Below are 22,446 nucleotides of genomic sequence, written 5' to 3'. Positions count from 1 at the left end.
CTATGCTCCAGCCTTCTGGGTCATCTGTTTTTATTTATTGTTTTTAAAAAAGGGAAAAAAAAAAGAAAAAAAGGTTTCCCCATCACCTCTTCCTTTTCTTCCCCTGCAAAACTACCTGCCAGAACCAAATTCTTCCAAAATCTGTCACTGCATTGTGACAGGAAGGTCCCCCCTCCCCTCCTCTCCCTCCTGCCTTGCTGTAGAGTGCAGAGTCTGGCCGGTGGGCAGGAGAGGGGCTACGGCACCAGCAGGGCAGGGAAGGGGGTGTTGGAGGTGAAAGGGAAGGAGTGAGAGGGATCAGGGACCTTCCTGGAAAAGACAGTGTCACTAAAGGCTGGAGTAGACATGGGAGCATCCGAATTGGGGCGGAGGGCCTGGTGGCTCAGGGAGGGGGTCAGTGTTGGAGTCAGTATGCAGGAGTGCAAGGCTGGAGGGGGGGGGGGCTGGAGGGGAGTCGGAACAGCATCCCCAGTGCAAAGACAGGAGGGCTTTTCTCTGCCACATGCTAGTGAGGGAGGTGCTTTATTTTTAGAGGGTCTGGGGAGAAGTGGTATTGGGGGGGTGGCACAAAGAGATAAAATGGGAAGGGAAGGAGGAAGATTTGCACGTGCAATCAAAAACCACAGGCATGTCTGTAGGTTACAGCAAGAGACTTGGCAGAGCAGAGGGGCAGTGCCATGAGAGTCACTCCTTCCCCAGCCCCCTTGGACTGAGGTGGAGGTGGTTCCCCTTGCCTGTATGTCCTGCTTACCACTCTTCTCAGAGCGGTGTTTGGTGAGGTGGGAGGGGAGCCATGCCCTGGCCCCCAGACGCAGTGCCTGTGGGAGGAATGACAGTGGAGGTGGGCTTCTAGGGGGCCCTGAGAGCCCTCGCCCCCAGCTGGTCTGGTTCGAGGGGGAGAGGAGAGCTTTGCCATTTCACCCTGGGCAGGAGGAGAAGAAGAAAGCCAGTTTCGCTCCTCAGGTCCTGCTGAACCCTCCTCCATTCCTCTGCTACCACAGTGCAAAGCCTCTTGCTGACACCATCTTTGTAGCGCACAGGAATGGAGCAAGACACCCCCTGAAAAGAAATACTGCTGCTGGAACGGCCAGCATGCGTTTGGCTCTTGCACAGGGGTGCAACCAAGTGGGGAAAGGTCCTGTCCCGTACAGTTGTGCTTTGCCTCCCACTCAGATGGGGAGAAGGTCTTGGTGTGAAGAGAATTGGTTGGGCCAGACTGAGCTCTCTGAAAACTGGTCTTACTCTACTTTACATAGACTATGTATTAGTGCATCTTCCTGTGGCATCTCAGATCCTGGCTGTCTTTAAAGCCTCACCTAGGTGGCAGTAGTGACTCAGATACAGCTCGTATGGGCATCATTCCACACTCATGATTTTGGTTCAAGTAAAGACAGCTGTGGAAGCACTCTTTACTCCAGGATAGAAGTAAGGTCTATGTGTGAAGACAGTCCCTAAAGGGAAATGATTCAGCAATAGCCACTGGGACAATTCTCCCCAGCACAGACATCTCTCAAAGCACAAGAAATGGGGTATGCCTTGCAGCAGTGAGGAGCTCCACCCAGGCAGCCACCCTGCTCCACCCAACACAGGCTCCAGTAGCAGGGATCAGGAGCAGATCCAAAATCTATAGGTGCTCCCCCAAGCGCCCAGCCTATTCCTCGTAGCACCCTTAGGAGTCTTGAGGAGGTCTGGCCTGTGGTTGTGTGAACATCTCATCTGGAGGACACTGAGGTTACCAGTCCTTCCCCTCCTCCCAGTGCAACTCTCCTCCAGCTGCCCCACAACGATGGGGAAGGGGTAGAAACTGTAGAGCTGCAGGCCCCAAGAGGGAAGGGGGGCAGTTGTTCTCCGCTGTATATAGGCACCATTTCTACCTGCTCCTACCAGCAGACTTGTGCTGCCGATGGCTGTCCCTATGGCTTGTCCTCCCCATGGCTTGTCCTCCCCATGGCTTTCCCCCCCTTGCTGGTGGTTAACCACTGGTGAGGACGGGAGAGGGGGACCAGCTTAGCTCCGTGGACGCGCTGGGAGGGACTGGGCACACATCCCTTGCTCTGTGGCTCTAAGCGAAAGCAATACTGTAAATAGGAGGGGGAATTTGGAGGGAAGCCCCTTGGGCTTCATTTTCTGTGGCTCAGCCTAATATTTAGGCTTGGCAGGGGGGTTACCTTATTGAGAGAGGTTTGTTATGACCGTGGTTGTGGGGGGAGCTCCCTCCAGCCTGCCTTTCTCACCATGGAAATGGAAAGAATGAATGATAAGGTGGAGGAGGATAAAAACTAGTTGTACTCACCCAGACTCATCTGTGTCATCCTTCATGCTTTGGTTTGGGGAGGGGGGGACCAAGAGGAGGAGGAGGCTATAAATAACCATCCCTCAGCTCAAAACTGTGTTGTACTTTTTGGGAGGAACTGCCCATCACCTGTCCCCTCTCCTTGGTGAGGGGGCGAGGGACCAGGTGCATGAGGAAAGGTATGGACCATACATGGGGGGGGGTGGTCTACCTGGGGCTCTCTTTTGGGGTGTAGCACAGAAACTTCTTCCATGCCATGCCCCTTCTCCCCTCAGTTACATAAATGGCTAAACACCATTTGGGGCTCACTAATGAGTAAGCTTTTCTTTAGCCTCTTTGGCTTGCTTCCCTCATGTAACCAGCTGATGGGCTCCAGTGAGCTTGAGGTAAGAATTAGCCTCCCTCTCAGAGCCAGAACTTCAGTGAGACATGAGCCAGGTGGCTTCATCCTGGGTTACTGCCCATCTTTCTGTCCCCTTTCTCCTTGCTTGTTGTCGTAGGAAAGGCATTGGTGTGGCAGGGGACACTACCACAGTAGATACTCGGGCAACTTCTTGCTTTTCTCATGAAAGAAGACATACCCTCCTTGGGCTGACATGCTTTCAGCCTTTGCAGTGGAGGGTTGGTTACAGACCTGGGGGTGGGACTCTCCTTGTTTGCATGTAGCTCTTCAAAACACAATTTCCAGTGGCATTTGGCTGGTTCTGCAGCTGATGAGAGATACAGACGTACACAAAGTGTTGGTTATCTTATCTGAGGCGCTTCTGATAAGGTGTTGCCTATTTCTGGTGATCATAGGCAAGACCTGAGCAGCTGGCTGGAACATGTCCCTTTAGATCCTAAATGTGGGTGAGATCAGCCTCACTCTAGGCATTAGGAGAACAGAGGGAAGGCTGTATAAGCAAAATGATAAGGCAGCTTTCTTCCTCCTCTACCATTTGTCCGGATTACAGAGAATTACGCATCCCCTGTTGAGAGCAATGGCCCCTTGATGTCTTCTTATTTTATAAAGCCCCCAAGTAAGGGACTACTCTGTGGAAGCAGGAGCTGTGAAGGGCAAAGGGATGATGAAACGAAACTTTGCCCCAATTCTACCTGTGGCTTCAAGTCTCCTGACGTGTCCCCATCCCCGGCTCACCTGCGTCCCCACCACGCTGTTCACCACGCCTCATCACGCACCCTTCCCCTCCGCGTTATTCCTGGCAGTTCCCTCAGCGGGGGAGGCGTCTTTGTCCCTGCACCCTCACAAGCACTTGGGAGGACCTGGGAAGGCAGCATCGTGGGGTGGTTCCCACAGGAGTCTCGGCTCTGGTCCGCAGAGCAGGTACAAGGCAAGAAGCCCAGCAAGGCCACCTCACGCAGCAAGTCCAAACCATCCATCCAGATGACTCCCTGCTGCCTGCGTGGCATCTGTAACACCACCTGGGCTGCCCTGCCCCTTCCCCTGACACATTACTGCCTGTGTATAGTATATATATTATATATATATATTTAAAAAGATGTATAATATAAAGCTATACATATATACGTATATACGATGACTCATGGATGGCCTGCCGCATACAGGATCCCCTGAGTGGTCTTGTCTAAGCCCGAGTGTTCCTTCACCCCTCCTCCCCCTCCACCCCTTGCCCCCGTCCGTTCCGCAATCCAACTACAGCGAACCCCGCCACCTTGACACCTGTGTTTACAATGTCCTATATATTTGTGGTTAACAAAGTGAAGGTGGTAACTACTGGTGTCTCAATAAAGTTATGACGTTCAAAATAACCAAACTATATGGAAGAAAATGGTCTGGATTTTTTTTCTTTGGGGAGGGATGTCTTTTTTAGCTCAGTTTGCTATGAGAGCACAGATTCTGTGCTCCTGCACAGCTGGACAGCAAGTTTAGTGACAAGTGGTGGCTTGAATGGAGGAAAGAGACCTGAAGAACTGCCCTTATTGAGATGATGTATTTCAGGGGGAGCTAATGGTTGCTTGTTTTGCTTGGCCTAAGTTTCAAATCGCACACACCGTCAAGTGTCTCTTACCTAATCAGTAGGAAATCATGAGAAGGAGCTTGACATGCCATATTAGAAGTGGACCCTCATTGTAAAAGGGATATGGCTATATGAAGTGTGGATGGAGGACATACAGGAATATAGGATACAAACCTATATGAAAATAAACATCTGCATTTCCACACCCAGGGAAGCAGATTTGTTTATTCCTTTGATGTGTCGTTACCTCTATTCATCTATGTGTGACCATTGCTTGGGTGTCTAGCATAGTACACATTTTCAAAACATAATCAAGTACTGGGAAACGAGAGCTCTCAGGGAACTGCCAATAGTGGGTGTCAGGAATTGGTAGCCCACCATTGAGAAGGATCTCATTTCAATGGGCTCTGCAATAAAAATAAAATTCAAAATCCCATCCCATGCCGACACTTAGTTAAAGCTTCCTTCTCATTCCCTTTTAATGAGGCTGTCACCTGGTACCTGAGTATCACATTTCCCAACCCTTGTGCAGTTTGGGAGCAGTAAGCAGGGGCACGTGACGGTGAACAGGCTCTATCCATTCCTCTAACTGTCTCCTCTCGGGGACACAACTAAGCACAAACACGCTGTAGCTTCACATCAGATGATACGCCAAACTGTTGATAGACCCATCTGTTTCTCAATTAATCTTGTTTGGACAAAGACCCTTCCTACAGTCCCAGCTTTTGGGGTGGAAGTGTGGAGATACCAAGCCCACAGAAGGGCAATTGTCTGTGTTGGCGGCAGGTGGAGTTAAAAACGTGTGAGACAAGATGTTGGCAAAAGCAAGCATTTAAGATGAGTAAGACTGCAACATTAGTAGTTGGTTTGTCTTCTAATCATTTGAAATCTCTTTAATTTTGCTTTCTGGTATTTCAAGCTCTTATGAGTCATGTTTTGAAGCTTCTCCCTGCAGCCATGACATCTAGAAACATAATTCTATTATAAAGTTGTCTTTTTGAAAAAAGTGCACATGAACTTGAGGAGATGAGACTTTGTTTAGTGTATCAAGGAATTCAATAAAATCGTTATGTTTTGGCACAACTGAAACAACCCTATTTCCCTCCCTCAAGAATCCAGCTGGCCTAATGCTCTGTACAAACTCTGTTTAGCAGTGATACTTGTCTCTCTCGGAGGGGATCAGCACGCCCTCACCATTCCCCCTTCCCCTGGCAGTAGCTCTCCACGTTGGCTCTCCAACTCTCTGGAGGGTGCTGGGGGAAGGAAGCTGCTGTTTCCAGCTCCCTGCTCCCCACGGCACATTGTTCAATCATGTTGTCCATCTTTTACCCAGCAGCCCAGTAGTGACCATGCTTCTTCCTTTTCTACAGAGAAAACGTTAGTAAAAACAGGAAGGCAGCAGTACAGCTTGGCTCCAGAAATACTGTGTGTGTATTCCCTAGCACTGGGCACAAAGAAACAAAGAGAAACAATAATTATAAAAAGAGAGAGAGGGGGAGAGAGAGGGAGGAATAAGAAATGTGGGAGTTTAACATGAGAGAGGGAGCTGTGGATCTGGTAGTCACTGAATCATGTAATTCATTTACTGGTGCATGGATGATGAGGCTCAGTGACTGATATCCTGCGTTCTTGGGGAGACTCTGGTTGCATGAGAGTACAGCATGGTAATTCCTGAGAGGATTTACAGAAGGTAAGAAGCATAACTAAAACAAAGGATAAAATAAGCTTGATCAATACAGCCAACAAAAACTCTGTTGGTGCAGTATTTCAATCTTGTGAGTGCTGCATAAAGCTATTGGTCTCTGAGCAGATATTCATGAAGCAGCACACCAGCTTTGGTAGCACTTTCCTTTGGAGGACTGTGAAATGCTGGACAAATATGCGTTTAGCACTGCAAGCAGCCTCATTTGGTAAATCGTACTATTCACTTTTTGCAGGCCAAGCAGTTAATTGCCTCACTCAAGGTTAGGGCAGAAGTTCAGTGACAGGACCACAGGAATATCCAGACAGAATCTGGCACAAGTATTTCCACCAAGAAAAAAAGTGTTTTGCACCAGGTCTGTGTTCCAGCCCGAATGGGCAGGAAAAAAAAAATCAGAATGACAAAGATTAGTGACTATGAGCTGAAGCCAGACATTTAAATTAGGAAAAGGGCACATTTTTAACTGCAAGAGGTGACTAGTCGTTGTACAAACAAGGAAAGTGGCAGCTTTTCTTTAGGGAAGTTGTTTTGCTCTCTCATTGAGATCACAGTCTGCCCTACTGCACCCACACAGACTGCTCTTGTTAGTCTCAAAAGGTCTCACTTATGGATCTAAGAAGACAGAAATGACTCCTAAATTCCCAGTCCTGAAATGTGATACACGCTGGCAGTCTCTGAGCACACCCAAAGCCTTACCAATTTCAGTGGCGCTCTGAGCAAGGACAGGGTCTGCCTGTGCTCATCAAGGTGCATGACTGCAACCTTGAATGTCATTAAATAAGCATAAGCTTCTGCTGCAATGCTGAAGAAGTGACATTGTGTTTTGAAGCAGAGAAACTCGCCTGTTGCTCTTTAATGACAATGCTGTTCCACGCATATTTCTGCAGCAGCAGGAATTCTTCTTGATACTGGTAAGAAAACAAATCTTTATCAGTACTAAATCTGTCCATCCTACTTTTAATTTTAATGTAGACTTGAGACCCGTTCCTATAATTATTTGTACCCACTCACAGCTTTACCCACAGGAATACTCCAAATTACATCGCTGAGACCAAGCTTACACAGAAAGCTAAACATATGGAAACTTGTTTGTAGACTGAGGTTCTAAATTTAGCATTTTCTTCTACTTTTGGCCAATATAACCTTTAAAAAAGTAATTCTGCCTGTCTACCTAAGTCTGCTTGAGTGGCTGAATATTTGTGAGCCTTGCATTAAGGGGAAGGATCTTTGTATATTTAGGAGATGTAACAAAACAACAGACAAAGGATTTATGGGAAAGGGAGAGGGAATCCTCCAGCAGGATCCCCTGCAGCAAAAACCATCATTCCATAGAATGAGGTTAATTAACTGACAATTATTTCTGAAGTGTGTCTGAATCTAATATATTTGCCACAAAGATGTCATTAAGAGTATCAAGCCACTGCTGGAAGTCAAGACTACTTAACACTCCTACCCTCACCATAATTGCACTGCTACACATGACTGAAACTATACGTCTCTCATGTTGGAGAGAGACCCTTCAGCCTCGATTCACACAGGGAAATGTGCTTGTCCCCAAGATTCCCACTGCCATAGTCTGACTGACAGCCATCACTCGCTTCAAGATATGCCACTCACACACCTGGAGGGCTCTCATGCGGACTTACAATGTTGAGAAAGTGGTGGGAATGATCCCTTTGTCTTCCCTCCTGCTTCAGCTGAGCTGATTCAATGAAAACTGTCCCTCCTGAAACAGACTACCTCAGCCTAGAAGGGATCTTAAAGAAGAGCAAAATCTTTGGTTTTGTCTGTAATTGTTCAGGCAGGCACACAAGTGATTTTACTGTTGTGCCTGAATCGAGACTACCAAGGACTGCTCCAAATTGCAGTGGGTATTGAGAACCATCTGTGAGGTGTTCTAGACACCTTCCCATTACTAGCCTGAGGACACAGTCCCACTACGTCCTTATTATGGGCTGTGGATCGCCTCGCTAGGAGATGGACTCCAAGCTGAGACAAACGGACACCTCCTGTGGTGCCTGTGGGGCAGCAGTGCAGCTGACAGCTGGTACCTTGGGCTTATCTGGGTTTGGACTTCCCTAGAGGTTGAGGTTGCACAGAACATGACACAATGCTAAGAAAAACATTTCAACACCAGGCTCCCTCAGGGCTCTCTGGCGCCCAAGGTGACCCCATTTCACAGGATCCTCACAACCCTGCCTGTCTTCCTTGTCCTTCTGCTCACACTTGCAGTGGAGGCCACAAGGTGCTCCTTTCTCATATAACCAAAGGCCGCAAGGTAAGAAATGGCCATGCCTCCATGCCCCCTAGACAAGAGGAAGGGATAACGGCAGGGAAATTTAAAGATATTTCACTTTCGTGGGATTTCTCTCCACAGGGAGGTGAGCTGATCACACTCCCTCCTCTCGCCACACTGGCAAGCATCACGCTGGGGCACCGCTGCAGGCTCCCCTCTACCACAGAGTGTGCAAGGGGGTACACGCTTCTCCGGGGTGTGGCTTCGGGAGCCCCAAAGGGTTCCACGGCATCGCTCAGGCCACGTTTTCAAGTGCCCTCAAAGCCGACACACCAGTGCGACTGCAGGGCTCGAGCAGCAGGCGGTGGGCACGCGTTGAGCACGCGGTGGGCACGGCGCCGGCCGCGGCGCGCAGGCGGAGGCGGAGGCGGGGGCGCTGTGCACGCGCGCGCCCGCGCTCCAGCGCCCTCCGCCGCTCTCGCCCATTGGGCGGGGGGAGGTGGGGGCGTGGCCATCCCCGCGCGGGTGGGCGGGGCCGGTCGCCGCCGCGGGCCGGGGGGGGCGGGTTCCTGCGGAGCGGCCGCTCTATCCGGAGGACTCGGCTGCTCTGGAGGAGAAGGGTGTGCGGAGGAGGGGGGGGAAGGCGGCCCCTCCTGCTCCAAGATGGCGGCGCAGAGGAGGAGTCTGCTGCAGAGTGTGAGTGGCACCTTCCCCCCTCCATGCACACGCACCCCCCTCAGGGTGGGTGCGAGGGGGATACCCGGGCCTCCTCCTCAGCTGCCCCCCGCAGTGCTGTGTGGGAAGCCCGGTGGAGGCCCGGCGAGGGCGAGGAGAGCCCCACCGTCAGTGGGAAGGTGGGTTGCTGCTCTCCCGCCCCCTGTGCCGCTTGAGGGCAGGGGGTCCCAGCTTGCGGGGGGCCCTGCGTGGTCGTCGATCCCCGCCCTGGGCTGGCCTGCCGCTCTGCAGCGCTGTGGGACCGGTGGGGGTGGCAGGTGGCTGTGGGGGCTGTGCCTGTGCTGCGGGCATCGGGGTGCCCGGCTGTGTGAGGGGGGGCAGCAGGCGTTTGCAGCCGTGTGTACGTGAACTGGTAGTGTCCGGCAGGGAGGTGGTGGCCCCAGGGGTGTCTCCCTGATTGCTGGCAGCAGCAGGGCCTCAGTCCCCTTGTCCTGGGTGAGCGTACTCCAGCGGGGAACCAGAGCCTTCCCTGTACTCCCGTGCCATGGATGTGTGAGGCTGTGATTCACCACATGAATAGCTAAGCTAGCGCTGTATCAAGTGTAAAACTCAGGTGGAAATTTAATTTCTGGTTTCTTAGCAAGAGCCAGAGGTGCAGCCAGAGCTCAGCTTCATAGGGAAAGGAAGTGGTAAGTGATGCTGTTTTGCACCAGGGAATATGAAGTTATTGGCTGGGGTGGTGTACTACCCTGTTAGCAAAGGGAGAAGCGTTGGAAAGAGGGTGGGGATGGACTTGTGATCCGTACTGGACCAGGATCCTCACATCAGGCTTTGGGGTTTACGAGGTCTCTTTCCTCTTTCTGTCTCCCAGGAACAGCAGCCCAGTTGGACAGATGACTTGCCATCCTGCCATCTTTCCGGGGTGGGCTCAGCTCCAAACCGTTCCTACAGTGCAGATGGCAAGGGGACAGAGGGTCACCCCTTGGAAGATAACTGGTTGAAATTTAGGTAAGTGGGGTGTACCTGGGACAGAGACTCCTGCAGACACAAGGGCAGGTAAAAGTGGTATTTAGTTTGTCACACAGGACTCGGAAGAAGAGGGTGGGGCCTGAGCATGCAGGAGGTGTCTGGAGGAACTTGTTACTTATGCCTGTGTCTCACAGACATCTGTGACCTCTTTGCTTCTGCCCTCTTTGACAGGAGTGAGAACAATTGCTACCTCTATGGTGTCTTCAATGGCTATGATGGCAATCGAGTCACCAACTTTGTGGGTCAGAGGCTCTCTGCAGAATTGCTGCTGGGCCAGCTACATGCAGATCACAGCGATGCTGATGTGCGTCGAGTTCTGCTGCAGGTAAAGAAGTTTTGTCTGGGAACGGCTCCTGCTTCTCACACTACCCACCTACTCTTTTGCCACTATGGAAGCAGCATCTGGTTTCTGTGGGGGTTGGAAACATCTGCCAATGGTTGCAATTGCACTCATCCTGAGCAGCTGTAGTGCTTTGTTTCACTCCCTCCTCACATCCATCTGTCCCCCTGGCTCTGTCAGCACGGTGCTGAGAGCTCTCCAGAAAGCTGCAGCTAGTCTTCACTGGACATGCAGGAACAAGTCAGCCTGTGAAGGAGATGACAGCAAGTGAAAGGGGGAAGTTAATGTGTGGGGAGATGGATTTGTGAGTGCACTTTCTTGAGTGATAGGCAAGTTCTTACAGTCAACACACAAAATCAGATAGGTCTCTGACATTGCTGTGAATGTAATTTTTATGTTTTTGTCTCCTGTTTTGAGTTGTTGTAGATTGTTTTTACAAGCTATTCACTAGTTGTGCTGAAATAATTGTGTTTCAATTGTGATGTAGCGATCCTTGCATGTATGTGCAGTGATCATCCACTCTTACAAGCCAGTCTTAGGTGGGGATGGGTAGCCTCAAAGGTTAGTAGGCATTGGATAAGAGCTTAGTTTCTCTTTATGGCCTTTTTTAGGCTTTTGATGTGGTGGAAAGAAGTTTCCTGGAGTCCATTGATGATGCCTTGGCAGAGAAGGCCAGCCTGCAGTCACAGCTACCAGAGGTAATATAGCCTTAAGAACAGAGATTGCTGGAGGTCCCACCTTCCAGATTGCTGGATGAGGTTTGGGCGTATTAGTCAGTCTGGTCTAAGGGAGGCTGTAATTGAAAATTATTTCTCTGTGGTTCTCTTCTGGGAGCTTGCATGAAGTGAAGCAAGCATCTTGGTCCATTTGCCAGAGTTTCCACTGTTCATACTGGCACTACTTAGATCCATCACTGGGTATTTTAGTAAGGAACCAAACATATCATGGAGAGGAGTTCATTCTATACATGTGGCTCTTCCAGGACAAAGCCATATGACGCAGATGTGGATTCTGTTCTTCGGGTGAACTGGACTGTCGTCTCCAGAACCATATCAGAGCAGTGTCATTTGTTAGGATTGAACAAATAATTGTATGTCTTGCACAGTCTTGACATGAGGCTAAGACATGCCAAGATGAGTCCCTTCCCTCCAGAATTTTGATTCCAGCTGTGCTTTTTGTGTTGTGGACAGTGTGTTTAAGCTTCCCCCTCATTTTGGGTTTCAGGGTGTCCCTCACCACCAGCTGCCTCCTCAGTACCAGAAGATTGTGGAGAGATTGAAGGTTGTAGAACAGGAGATCTCTGGAGGAGCCATGGCTATTGTGGCTGTTGTTCTCAACAACAAGCTCTATATCGCCAATGTGGGTGAGTGGTTTTTTTGTCAGCAGCTCAGTCTAGGCATTTCTGAGGATGGCTGCAGTTCTAGGAAGTGAAAGAAATTTGAATGTGGGGGACAATTTCTTTGGTCTGTGGCCAGGGAGTGATACGCTTGTTGCTTACAGAAGCACTTGAAATCAGCCCAGCTCTTTATTTCTGCAGATGTTGGCTGATGCAATGTGTATGACCAAAGAGCAGGGGGAAAATGGGTTGAGAGGCAGTGGTGCAGACTCACTGAGAAATCGAGAGCTTTCTTGTGAGGTACCAGCTCAGGCCAGGATGAAGAGCTGCCTAGCAGGCCTACTATGCTGCTATCAAGGCTACTTTTTGGAGATTATGATGAGACAGTACATGAGCCTTTCTCTTCTTTTCTGTCTTTATTCCCCTCTCCTGTTCCTTTTCCATTTGGATATGTTCCCCTTCTTAACGGCAGAGCTATCTGGTGCCTCATCTCGCTGCTCCCACTGCAGGTACCAATCGGGCACTGTTATGCAAGTCCACAGTGGATGGGCTGCAGGTGACTCAGCTCAACGTGGACCATACTACAGAGAATGAGGATGAACTTTTTCGCTTCTCCCAGCTGGGTGAGTGTTGGGTTTCATGTTCTTATCTGAGAACATCGCTTGCTTCCATTTATCTGGGGCACCAGGAGTGACTCAAGCTGCTGCAAACAATAAATGACCACAAAAAAGAAGCTTACTGCGGTTTCAGATGACCAGTTCAGTGCCACCTTTTTCTGCATATCTAGCCATTGTGAGGCTACAGAGTGAGTAAATTCAGCTCACTGCACCAGCAGAAAACTATCTTTTTTTTTTTCTCCAAGCTTTGAGTGTTAGTTTTGTGTCTGACTGCCAAACTGACATTGATTTGCCTTCCAGCTGTGTGATTGCTGGAGTCCATAGGAAGGCAGGAGAGGAAGCACACAGCCAGAGGGTAGAAGTGGGATGGACAGTATATGACCGTGCCTTTGGAGGCAAACCACAGTTATGCTGGGTTAAGTTCTGTGTGATGCCGCACCCTCGGGATGGCGCGTTTCTATATGCCTTTGTGCAAGCTGCTGAAAAAAAAAAAAAGCAGCTACACTTCAGACAGAGCCGGGCCAAGCACTGGCACTTACTGCTTTCACATCAGTAACTATTGAACTCTTAGTGCTGACATTTTGCTTTAGGCAGTTTCCCTTTTCCTTTACAATGTTTGACATGTTTCCTTTCTTGGTCTAGAACTAGCCCAGACCGTTTGTGTGATTGCTAGTACCAAATTCTTCTTATTGAGATACTTAAATTCTGTACCTTTGTTTGGGTAGATCTAACTTGACATTCTTCATTAGGTTCACCTGGTAGATGTATTCTTATCTGGTGAGGCAGCTGATGTAATTTACTGCTGCTGGGTCTCATTTTATTCTATTTCTATTTCCTCTTTTACTCATACTCTTGCAGTAGGGGTATGTGCTATGAAACGCAAGACTGAATACAAGAATCCAGGGCAAGAGACCCTCTAACTGCCTTTCTACTGCCAGAAATGTAGAATTTACCTGCAGTCCATAGCAGAACAGGGATCTGCTAGAAATGCTGACCTTAACTTGGTGCAGCAGTGGCTCTTCTGCTGGCAGTCCCAGCAGAAGGGAGAGCCTCGAACAAGCCAATGTGCACAGGCTGTTTTGGGTGTACCCAGAGGAGATTTTTGTAGGGCTAGGTTGAAGAACAGTGATAAGAGGTAGTGGGGTAGCGTTTGTCGTGGTGGTGCCTATGTTGCACCTCTCCTGGGGGAAGGGAGGGAGACGTCTTAGACCTTTGTGGCTCTTCACCCAGAACATTGCAGCTTGTTCAGTGCTCCAGGAGAGTTGCTGTGATTTAGACACAACCTCTCTGGCGTTCTGTGAGCCTCCCTGTGTTTGTGTCTGTCAGCAGCGTGTATCCCCCTGCCAGGAGCTGGCAAATAAGCCAGGCCATGTTGATGAGTCAGCTTTGGTCTGCAGCAGATGGCAGAGTTGTGTCTTACTGCTGGGGTAGGTGTGGAGCCATCTGTGTAGTGAGGCTTCATTTGACTCCAGGAGAGTTTCAGTTGGACCCCTGCCTTCACCTTGTACTGAGGACAGTCATCCCCAAATAAAATCTCAAAATAACATTTTCTGCCTGTTAGCTCTAGGTATAACCAGGAGAGGGGAATTGCCAGAACAGACCAGGTAAGTGGCTCAGATAGTAGCTGCACCCAGATGGTCCCTGTTAGAACCTTCTTCAAGATGGGATTCCTTCCTAGCCCCTGCCAGAGGTATAGGCTCTTAAATTTATTTAAATAAATACTTGTTTGGTCATTATCTTTATTTTAGGGCTAGCCCACATCAGTTTGAGCACTTGAGCAAATTCAGTACCTCTTGTAGATAGTTCTTTTCTCCCTCTGCAATCTAGTGTATTAGTGAAATTGTCACGTGGAGTTTAGGAGCAGGGATCAGTAATAGGCAGGAGAAAAAGCAGAATCCTTCACATACATTTTCCTCCTTCCTGCCTTCTCCTCCCATTGCACAGTCCAGAGCTGACAGGTGCAGATGTTCCCCTGCCTTTTCAGAGAATGCCTGTGCGCCCAGGCCAGCTGCTGCCAGTGGCTTTGAACCAGGATGTGGGCTTTGTCTCAGGGCCAACTGTTGCATTCAGAGTGCACGTGTTGGGCTGTGTGCATCTCTCTCCTTCTCTCTCCTTCCCAGATTACAACTAATGAAAAGGTGTCCCTTGGAACACAGCAAACTGCCCTTCCTTTTCTCTCTGTTGGGCCCCTGATAATTCTTTGGCATCTCAGTTTGTCTTACAGTTCTCTTTAGATGTGGATATTTCTTTTCTCATTCCTGACAGCATAACCAGAGGAAGTCCCGCAAGTTTCCCAAAGTCAATTAAACTTTTTTTGTTTTTCAATCTGGCAGGCTTGGATGCAGGAAAAATAAAACAAGTGGGAACTATTCGTGGGCAGGAAAGCACTCGGCGCATTGGAGATTACAAAGTCAAATATGGCTATACTGATATCGAACTGCTCAGGTCAGAAAAAAATCAACTTTGTTGTTTCAAGCCCTCCTTTTCTTTGTGACCCCTCCATTCTCACCTACTACGTCACCATTAAATACTAAATGATACCGTCTCATTCCAGTGCTGCTAAATCTAAGCCCATCATAGCAGAACCTGAAATCCATGGAGGCCATGCACTGGATGGGGTGACTGGCTTCTTGGTGCTCATGTCTGAAGGGCTCTACAAAGCGCTGGAGGCAGCTCATGGGCCTGGACAGGCCAACCAGGTGAGCCTGCTCACAAAGGAAACGTTCCCTTGGCTATTGACACACTCTGGCAGTGTCAGCTGCTCTCATACAGACTCTCTTCCTCATCTGTCCTGTGAGTGCTGAATGCCTGTGCCACCCCATTCCAGTCTGTAATAATATGGGAACTGCTCTGCCAAGCCAGTTCTTCCAGGCAGCTACCTGTCCCTTCGGAGTTGCCCATTAAAGGGAATGGGGTGATCCAGGGCGCAAGGGCACATATCAGCAGGTGAGACAGGCAAGCGTCGCAGTTGGATGGGTTGCCATAAAAACTTGTAGATCAGATGGCAGGGAAAGGTTTCCTCCAAAATCTTCTAAACATCATTCCTCCTTTCTTTTTTTTCCTCTCCTTCTCTGCTCAGGAAATTGCAGCCATGATAGCCACAGAGTTTGCCAAGCAGACGTCGCTGGATGCTGTGGCACAAGCAGTAGTGGACAGAGTTAAGCGGATCCACTGCGACACTTTTGCCAGTGGTGGGGAACGGTCCAAATTCTGTCCCCGGCATGAAGACATGACGCTGCTTGTGAGGAATTTCGGCTACCCCCTGGGCGAGATGAGCCAGCCCATGCTGACACCAACGCAAGGTATGTTGGGGAGAGAAACAAAATGGAGGGTGGAGGATAAGATCGCTTGATCGATCCAGCATTGACCTAACATCGGGAGAGTAGATGCTTGGTGTACAAGGAATTTTCTTATTAAAGGGATTATTAGCTTCTGAGATGTAGAGTCTGTGACAATTTGATACTGTACAGGATCTAGCAAGGCAGTTTAATATAAATTCTTGGGTTCTTTGGGCTTTCTTTGCTGCTGTGCATCTCCAGTCACTCATGTCTCAACTGTGTTTTATAGCTCTTGTTTTTCCCTTCTCAGGGGGCCGTGTCTACCCAGTGTCGGTGCCATATTCCAGCTCCCAAAGCACAAGCAAGACGAGTGTCACGCTGTCTCTTGTCATGCCTTCCCAGGGCCAGATGGTCAATGGTGCTCACAGCAGCTCGACTCTGGATGAAGCCACCCCCACCCTCACTAAGTAAAAGTCCTGCTCTCTCGCTACCTGCAGTTTCTCCCTGTGCCTCGTGCTGTGTAAAGTGGTTGAAAAGCAGAGAGACACCTGTCAGTTACCTGTCAATCAAGCCCTTATCTGGAGCGTGGCCCTCCTGACTGCAGTGCTGACAGCCAGCGTAATGTGTTAGCTGGAAAGTGATTGTGTGAGGAGTGGGAATGAGTAAAGTGAGCAGCTTGGAAGCCAGCTCTGGGAACATGGCTCGAGAGCAGCATCTGCTGCTGTTCGCAGAGGGCACTCTGGCAGCGAGCAGCCCTTCTCTTTGGATCTTGTGTGCCAAGTGTGTTGGGCGCTGTGCGTGGAGGGAGTGTGGGTGCCCTTCATCTTAATAAGGAAGAGGGGCTATGCAGGTCACTTGTAGGGCTGCTGGAGAGGCTGTGCTGCACAAGTTGGCTTGCTCATGGGCAGAGGCCAGGGTAGAAAAAAATGAAAAAGTTTAGAACTGGATCTTGTATTCACTTCGCAGAGTCATACTAGTTAGTGGTTTAGGTTCAGCCTTTGGCACAGGCTGGTGTGTGTACACACTGCAAAGTGAAGAAGTTCTTCTGGTTACTGTGTTATGGTAGCTCCAGAAACAATGAGGCTGACGCACTAGAGCTGCTTTGGCTGCAACACAGGTCACACAAGAATAGCTTTCCTTGCTGCCAGACTCTTCCCGTAAAGCTCATACTGTATGGGTATGGGGAGGCCAGCAGAGTGCATGCCTTCCCCGCCCCCCCCCCCCCCGCTTTTTTTTTTTCCTGCTTCCTCTCCTCTGTTCCTCAGATGCCTTGTTGTACTTAAGGCCTTCCAGTTAAATGTGAATTGGGTATCCTTGGTGTTTATCAATTCCAAGCAGTTCTCAACACTTCTAGTGCTCTGACAGAGCAAGAGACTGCAACTTTTTACCTGTTTGCTAGGGGGAGCTTGGTCTGTGAAGAGGCTGGCACTTGTTCTGGTGCTTTTCTTGTCCAAAGCATCAGATGGGGAAAAATAAAGCTGTTTGTCTTCTCTTTTTCTCTCCCTAGCCAAAGCCCAACTGTGACACTCCAGTCGACTAATACTCACACGCAGAGTAGCAGCTCAAGTTCAGATGGGGGTCTCTTCCGCTCCCGGCCCACCCACTCGCTCCAGCCAGATGAAGATGGGCGTGTGGAGCCCTATGTGGATTTTGCAGAGTTTTACCGGCTTTGGAACATGGACCATGGCGAGCAGGGAGCACTGACTGTGTCCTAACATGGAAATCTGCCTCCTCCAGACACCCTGCACTTGGCTGCACAAACAGAGACTGAGGCAAGAATGAGAGCGCTCCAGTGAGGGCTGTGTTGTGCCAAGAGTTACCTGCTATCCAGGCTGTGTTGAACACTGGGCTGGGGAGTGTGTGCAGCGCACTTGACACGTGTTGCCTGTGCCATGCACCCTGTCCTGACCAACCTTGTTCCTTCGAAAGCCCTGTGAATAGGGGAAGTGGTCTTGAATGCAGCCCTAGCTGCAGGTTTTCACAAATAAAGATGCAGAGAGGGCTCCCTCTGGATAATGCAAGAGTAGGGGCCTGTACAAAGGCGGTGTGTGTGTGCGTGTGTAGGTGTACACATGTGTGCCTGTGTGTGTGTGCTGTCATAATGTTTCCACAACTCAATTCATAATGCTGTGATTCCAGTGTTCAACTCCATAGAAGATACCTCTATTTTGCAGAATAAATAACTTATAGCTACACTCATTGGCACCTGTGTGGCTTGCTTACCTATCTTACAGTGTGTGTGGGTGTGAACAGCTCTTCCTGGTGAAACCCTCTATTCTTCCAGAATAGGGGGTTGCGCCTTGCAGCAGATAAGCTTTTGTTGTAAAAGTGGCCTGAGCTCTTGCAGGTGACTTAAAAGCATAAGGTGTTTGTCCCAGGCTTACTTATTTGCTGAGCTTTGGCACTGGATTATGGTTTGGAGTTAAAAACCAATAATCTGAATTTATAGTTTGTAGGCAAAATGCACATTGTTTCCCTTAATGCAGGCCATCTGGGAAGTTGCAGAGGGCAGGTGGGGTTTGTAATGCAGTTTTCCTGTACAGGCTTCTGGTAGTGCACAGCAGGAAATCACGTGGATAGAACCAAACTATGTCGTGATGCGGCTGCCTTGAGGATGCAGATGTGCACCCTCGTATCGGAGCAGAGAGCGGGGCAGTGAGGGGAGGAGGGGTCCTGTCGGTCTGCTGGCTACATGTCGGGTCAGCCAAAGCCTGGACTAGCTGGTGGAGGCGTCGGGATCATGGAGATCTTCCTCTTCAGTTCAGGCTTCTGACGGCAGGCGGCAAGCGAGCCGCTTCCCTCCCTGCTCCAGCCCGCCCCTTCAGCCTGCCTTGCTGGCTCCCTGGGGAAGGAGCCTTTCCTCAGCAAACGGGGAGGCCTCGGGGGTGACGGCTGTGCTGCAGCCCCTGATGCCTCCGTGGGGAGTTGTGATATGGTACCAGGCAAAGCCAAGAGAAGGCTAGAGGAGATTACAGGAGAAAGGGCAAGTGAGGGAACCAGCCTGGGTTCCTTCCCCGATATATTTTTTCTTTCAGGCTTGTCACCTTAGGAAGGAGAACGGGAATCTGAAGGGATCAGGATGAAGTAGCAGAGGATGCTGCAGTCAAGGCCAGTGTGTAGCCAAGCCCTGGTGCGTGCAGGTTCAAGGCACTCGTGGTGTGGAAAGGAGCAGAAGGGGGTTTATCACTTTGGATAAATCAAACAGCACTGAGTACCCCGAGGCAAGATCTGAGTTCACCGAGAAATATGTGGGCAGGATCAGAGCGATGAGAAACGCCCGTCTCCTCGGCAGGCACAGCAGGGATCCCCTGCACGTAGGTGGGTGGCTCTCTGCCACTGCCCCTTCCAGGCCCCGCTGCCACGGCTTTGCCCTGCGGGGTTTCATGTGAATTGTGTGGGGCTCTCAGCTGCTGGGCTGCCTGCAGAAGCTTGCGTTTCCCTCCCTCCTGTAGTTCCCAGGAAGGCTGGGTGTGCTGAACGTGCCAGCACAGGCACCTCCTGTCAAGACCCTTCCAACCCTACCAGGGAAGTGGCATTCATTGGCGTGGAGGGAAAAGCAGCAGAGGTGTGTGAGGTTCGGTGCTGTGTCCCTGAGGCTGACCGAGGCAGCGGCTGGCAGTCCCTCACCTGTGTCCTCTGCCCTGTGAGGAGTTTAGGTATCTGAGCCCAGACTGACTTTGTTGTCCAGGACCACTCCAAAATGTCGTTTGACTTGGGGAGCCTATTCTTTCCTCCAGGTTGTTTTGTGGCTATTTAATAGGATGGTGTGATCCTGTTATGCACTAAAATGGAATTGAAAAGGTTTTATCCTATTGTGTTCCCTAACCTGGCATGGATTTTGATAGCTGTATAAACAAGTCTTTCTTGCTTATTCCCCCATCTATGTTATTTGCTAACTTACATCGAGAACAGTTCCAGTAGGAAATATTCCAGCATGAGGATGCTCCAGATAAAAGTTTTAAGAATTGCCAAATGCGCTTATATAAAGCAGATCACGCAAAACAAACTTCTCCTTCGGCATAATTACCAGTTTATGAAGTGAGTAGGAATGGGTGGATCACACTAAGCTGTGTCTGTGCAGCCACTGGAAAAAAAGACGAGGAAAATAGGTTTTTTTGCACATGCTATGTATGCCATGGCTTAGGACTCCAGGTTGAAGAAACAGACTGAATGTTGTGTACGGGGAAGGAGGCTCGTGAGCAAATGTTGGCATTTAATATTGTCTGTAGGGAGTGATGGGAAGATGCAGGCTGTAACAACAGTGGAAAAACCTCCTCTCCCCTGCCCCTTTAAAATGAAGGAGTGGATGGAAGAGGACAGAACCAGAGCGATCTGGAGAAACAAGAGCAGGGGCCTTTTTGCAGTGTAGTGAAATTCAAAACCACTAGAAATATAAAGTCCTAGGCAGAAAGAGAGAAAAACAGTGCAGCTATGCACCACAAGACTGCTGCAGAGGAGCTGGAAAATTGAAGATTTGGATATGCAGAATAAGCCTGCTGTAAAAGCAGCTAATCTTATATTTCAAGAGCTATCCCCCTGCGAGATGAGGGTAGAAATGAGAAGCCCTGTCCCTGTAACTGGAGCAGTGGGGATGGTGGCTGAGGGTTGTTAAAGGTTCTCAGGCTCTGGCTGACGGGACAGGATGGGAGAAGGTCCCAGTCCCAGTGCTCACAGAGTCAGCAAAGTGAGCAGGAAGCTGAGCTGAAGTGGTGTGCCGAGGATTCGGCAGGGCTGAAGATGATGCAAAGACTTCAGATGCTCTTGGGGAGGGCCAAAGCCCTATGCACCTTGCTGCACATCAGGGGTGTGGAGAAAACCCAGCAAAGACGGGAAAGGGCTTTGTAGACCCCCTGCTACCTTTGAGGACCTCCAGAAAGAGCTGACTGAAAGAGGAGATCGTGTTAGGGCTGGTTTCAGTACAGAGCTGGGGCTTGTGTTGCTCTGGAGTTTGAAGTGGTGCCTCTGTCCTGAGCCAGGCCCAAAAGCCTTCTCTCCGCTTGCACTTTTGCTCCTCCCCAAAGCACCATTATCACCTCACCGGGTGGAGGTGCCTGGGTGGGAGAAAGGGGGTGCCCCATTGTCCCTCTCATCACTAATTTTCTGTTCCTCCTTGCTTCTCCTCCCCTGAGAAACTTTCCAGCAGCCTGGTGGGGAGCACCTGGCACTGGTGGAGGAGGCTTGGCTGGTGTTGGTGAGATGCTCTTGCCAGCAGCTATCTGCACCTTCTGCCCTCCCCCCATACACCTTGCAGTTCCAGGACAAGCAGGGGGGCCTCTTCAGCACTGAGAAAGGGTGGTTTCCAAAAAATGCTTGTCAAGGTCATATCCACCCTAGCCTGAGGTGGAAATAAGCCATCAGAGGGAGACCTGGAAACTCCTGGGCTGCCTTGGGGTATGGGGGGCTGCAGCATGGGGAGTCCTTTGATGCCACCTAAAACTGAGGTTCTCACCATCTCTGCTGCTGAAGGATCACTGGGGACTTTTTTATTTTAAGCTCTCCGTTAGCTGAGCAGCACACCCATTTATAACAAAATCTTTAAACAGAGGAAGGATAGCCAGGCAGGGTCATGGCTGGCAGTTAGTGTTCTACTCCAGTACACAGCCTGTGGGCAGGTCATGCACAGCTTGGGTTTTCTTCAGCAGCCAAGGCATCAGCTGAAGCGAACATGGGCTGGTTTGTTCCCATTCACCTCTTCACACTAAGTTGCTTTCAGCACACCTGGACTTTCCAATAGGGGAGACATGCAGTGAGTGAGTGCCACTTGGTGCCACCAATGCTCCCTGGACCATGCAAGTAAAATGCAGCATCCTCAGCCAGAGTCTCTGCTCCTTCAGCTGCCATGCTCTGAAGAGGAAGGAATGTGTTCCTCTCCCCTCACCCCTTTTTTGTTCACCACATTAAGGTTTTCAGAGTGTTAGGAGATAGCAGAAGGGTTTGTGGCACCACTGAAAAAAATGTTGCATTTGGCCTCTTGTCGTCACGAGACAGAGATAGCCATAGCTGAAGGGTGAAGCTGCCTAAAATATTTATATATATATTTTTAATTTGATAGCTAATGGATAGATGTTTATATATAATAGTCTATTTTTTCCTTCCCTAGAAATTCTGAGGAAGGGCTTTAGAGTAATCCTGTATAGTTCATTACTCAAGTCACTTGCCTTTCTCTGGTTAAGAGTGTCGCTGGCATCCTAAAACATCAGTGCTGTTAACGTAAGTTGTACGTAAACCACCAGGGATGGGTTAGGTATTTTAAATCCTATAGCTCTTTCTGTAAGCATAAGAATGCTATTTGGAGTATTCTGGCTAAAATTCAGCATGAGTACTTATATTCTGCCAACTCCAATCCCCTCCTGGAGTTTCAAATGGATACGATATTTATCTTCACTTCCCCTCTTAACTATTGTGTGTTGTCGCTGTAGGTTGCTAAACAACTGCTGTCTCATTGGTGGCTGTATTTTGCTGGCAAATAAAGTGAGCCCCGTGTGCATATGAACTATAAAGCTATTTGGAGTCCTTGCATAAGAACCCCAAGATACATGTAAGCTGTTAGTATTTATTATGTGGAGCTGAGAACATCTCTGAAGATGGAGGGATTAGAGTAACTGAGTTCAGGCTGTTGAACAGTCAGACAGAAAGGAAGAGAAAACAGATGCCCTGGAGGAATAAGAGCAAAAAGCATGAGGAATTTTCTGCATGCAGGATTAGACTCCAGTGGAGCATGGAAAGAAAAAGCCTGGGAATGCTCCGGAGAGCAAGGGCAGATAGGAGGGATGCAGCATTACAGCTTCTTGCTTGGAGGCAAATCTTCCCCTCTTCACTTCCTCCAAACAAGCAGCAGCTTAACCGTAGGCTCGCTGGGCTGCAAACAGCAAGAGCCCTGTGAGAAGGGACCTCTCCTCAGCAGAAGGCAGGTCGGGTGAGGTGTTTCCAAGGCATGTGAGAGACGACTTGATCTTCTGGG

General features: G+C 49.6%; 2 protein-coding genes across 4 annotated transcripts in view; both read left to right on the top strand.

The window, feature by feature from the left end:
- Window positions 1-4,071, top strand: part of SYNGR1 (synaptogyrin 1) — a 20,737-nt gene extending 16,666 nt beyond the window's left edge. For both annotated transcript variants that reach the window (XM_074871127.1, XM_074871126.1), the window contains exon 4: window positions 1-4,071. This exon is cut by the window's left edge. The gene's annotated coding sequence lies outside the window, so the exon portion shown is untranslated.
- Window positions 4,072-8,807: 4,736 nt separating this feature from the next.
- On the top strand, window positions 8,808-17,680 carry TAB1 (TGF-beta activated kinase 1 (MAP3K7) binding protein 1). 2 transcript variants are annotated; one of them, XM_074871125.1, is made up of 11 exons: window positions 8,808-8,906; window positions 9,757-9,893; window positions 10,086-10,239; window positions 10,866-10,952; window positions 11,479-11,617; window positions 12,100-12,213; window positions 14,541-14,652; window positions 14,762-14,906; window positions 15,287-15,509; window positions 15,796-15,952; window positions 16,993-17,680. In XM_074871125.1, the coding sequence occupies exons 1-11, from the start codon at window positions 8,874-8,876 to the stop codon at window positions 17,198-17,200; spliced, it is 1,509 nt and encodes a 502-aa protein (XP_074727226.1). In that variant the 5' UTR covers window positions 8,808-8,873; the 3' UTR covers window positions 17,201-17,680. The 2 variants fall into 2 exon arrangements, with proteins under 2 accessions (XP_074727226.1, XP_074727225.1); XM_074871124.1 differs by lacking the exon at window positions 8,808-8,906 and adding an exon at window positions 8,913-9,064.
- The last annotated feature ends 4,766 nt before the right edge of the window (window positions 17,681-22,446 follow it).

Source organism: Strix uralensis, chromosome 5 (assembly GCF_047716275.1).
Source record: "Strix uralensis isolate ZFMK-TIS-50842 chromosome 5, bStrUra1, whole genome shotgun sequence".
Classification (NCBI taxonomy): Eukaryota; Metazoa; Chordata; class Aves; order Strigiformes; family Strigidae; genus Strix; species Strix uralensis.
Note: the sequence above shows the minus strand (reverse complement) of the source record. Positions and strands in the feature narration are given on the sequence as shown.

Excerpts from the sequence above, each read along its gene's own strand:
- TAB1 (XM_074871124.1), top strand. The coding sequence starts at position 8,930 with ATGCACACGCACCCCCCTCAGGGTGGGTGCGAGGGGGATACCCGGGCC. Across the intron at positions 12,214-14,540 it reads TTTTCGCTTCTCCCAGCTGG|GCTTGGATGCAGGAAAAATA; the intron begins GTGAGTGTTGGG and ends TCAATCTGGCAG. Across the intron at positions 14,653-14,761 it reads ACTGATATCGAACTGCTCAG|TGCTGCTAAATCTAAGCCCA; the intron begins GTCAGAAAAAAA and ends GTCTCATTCCAG.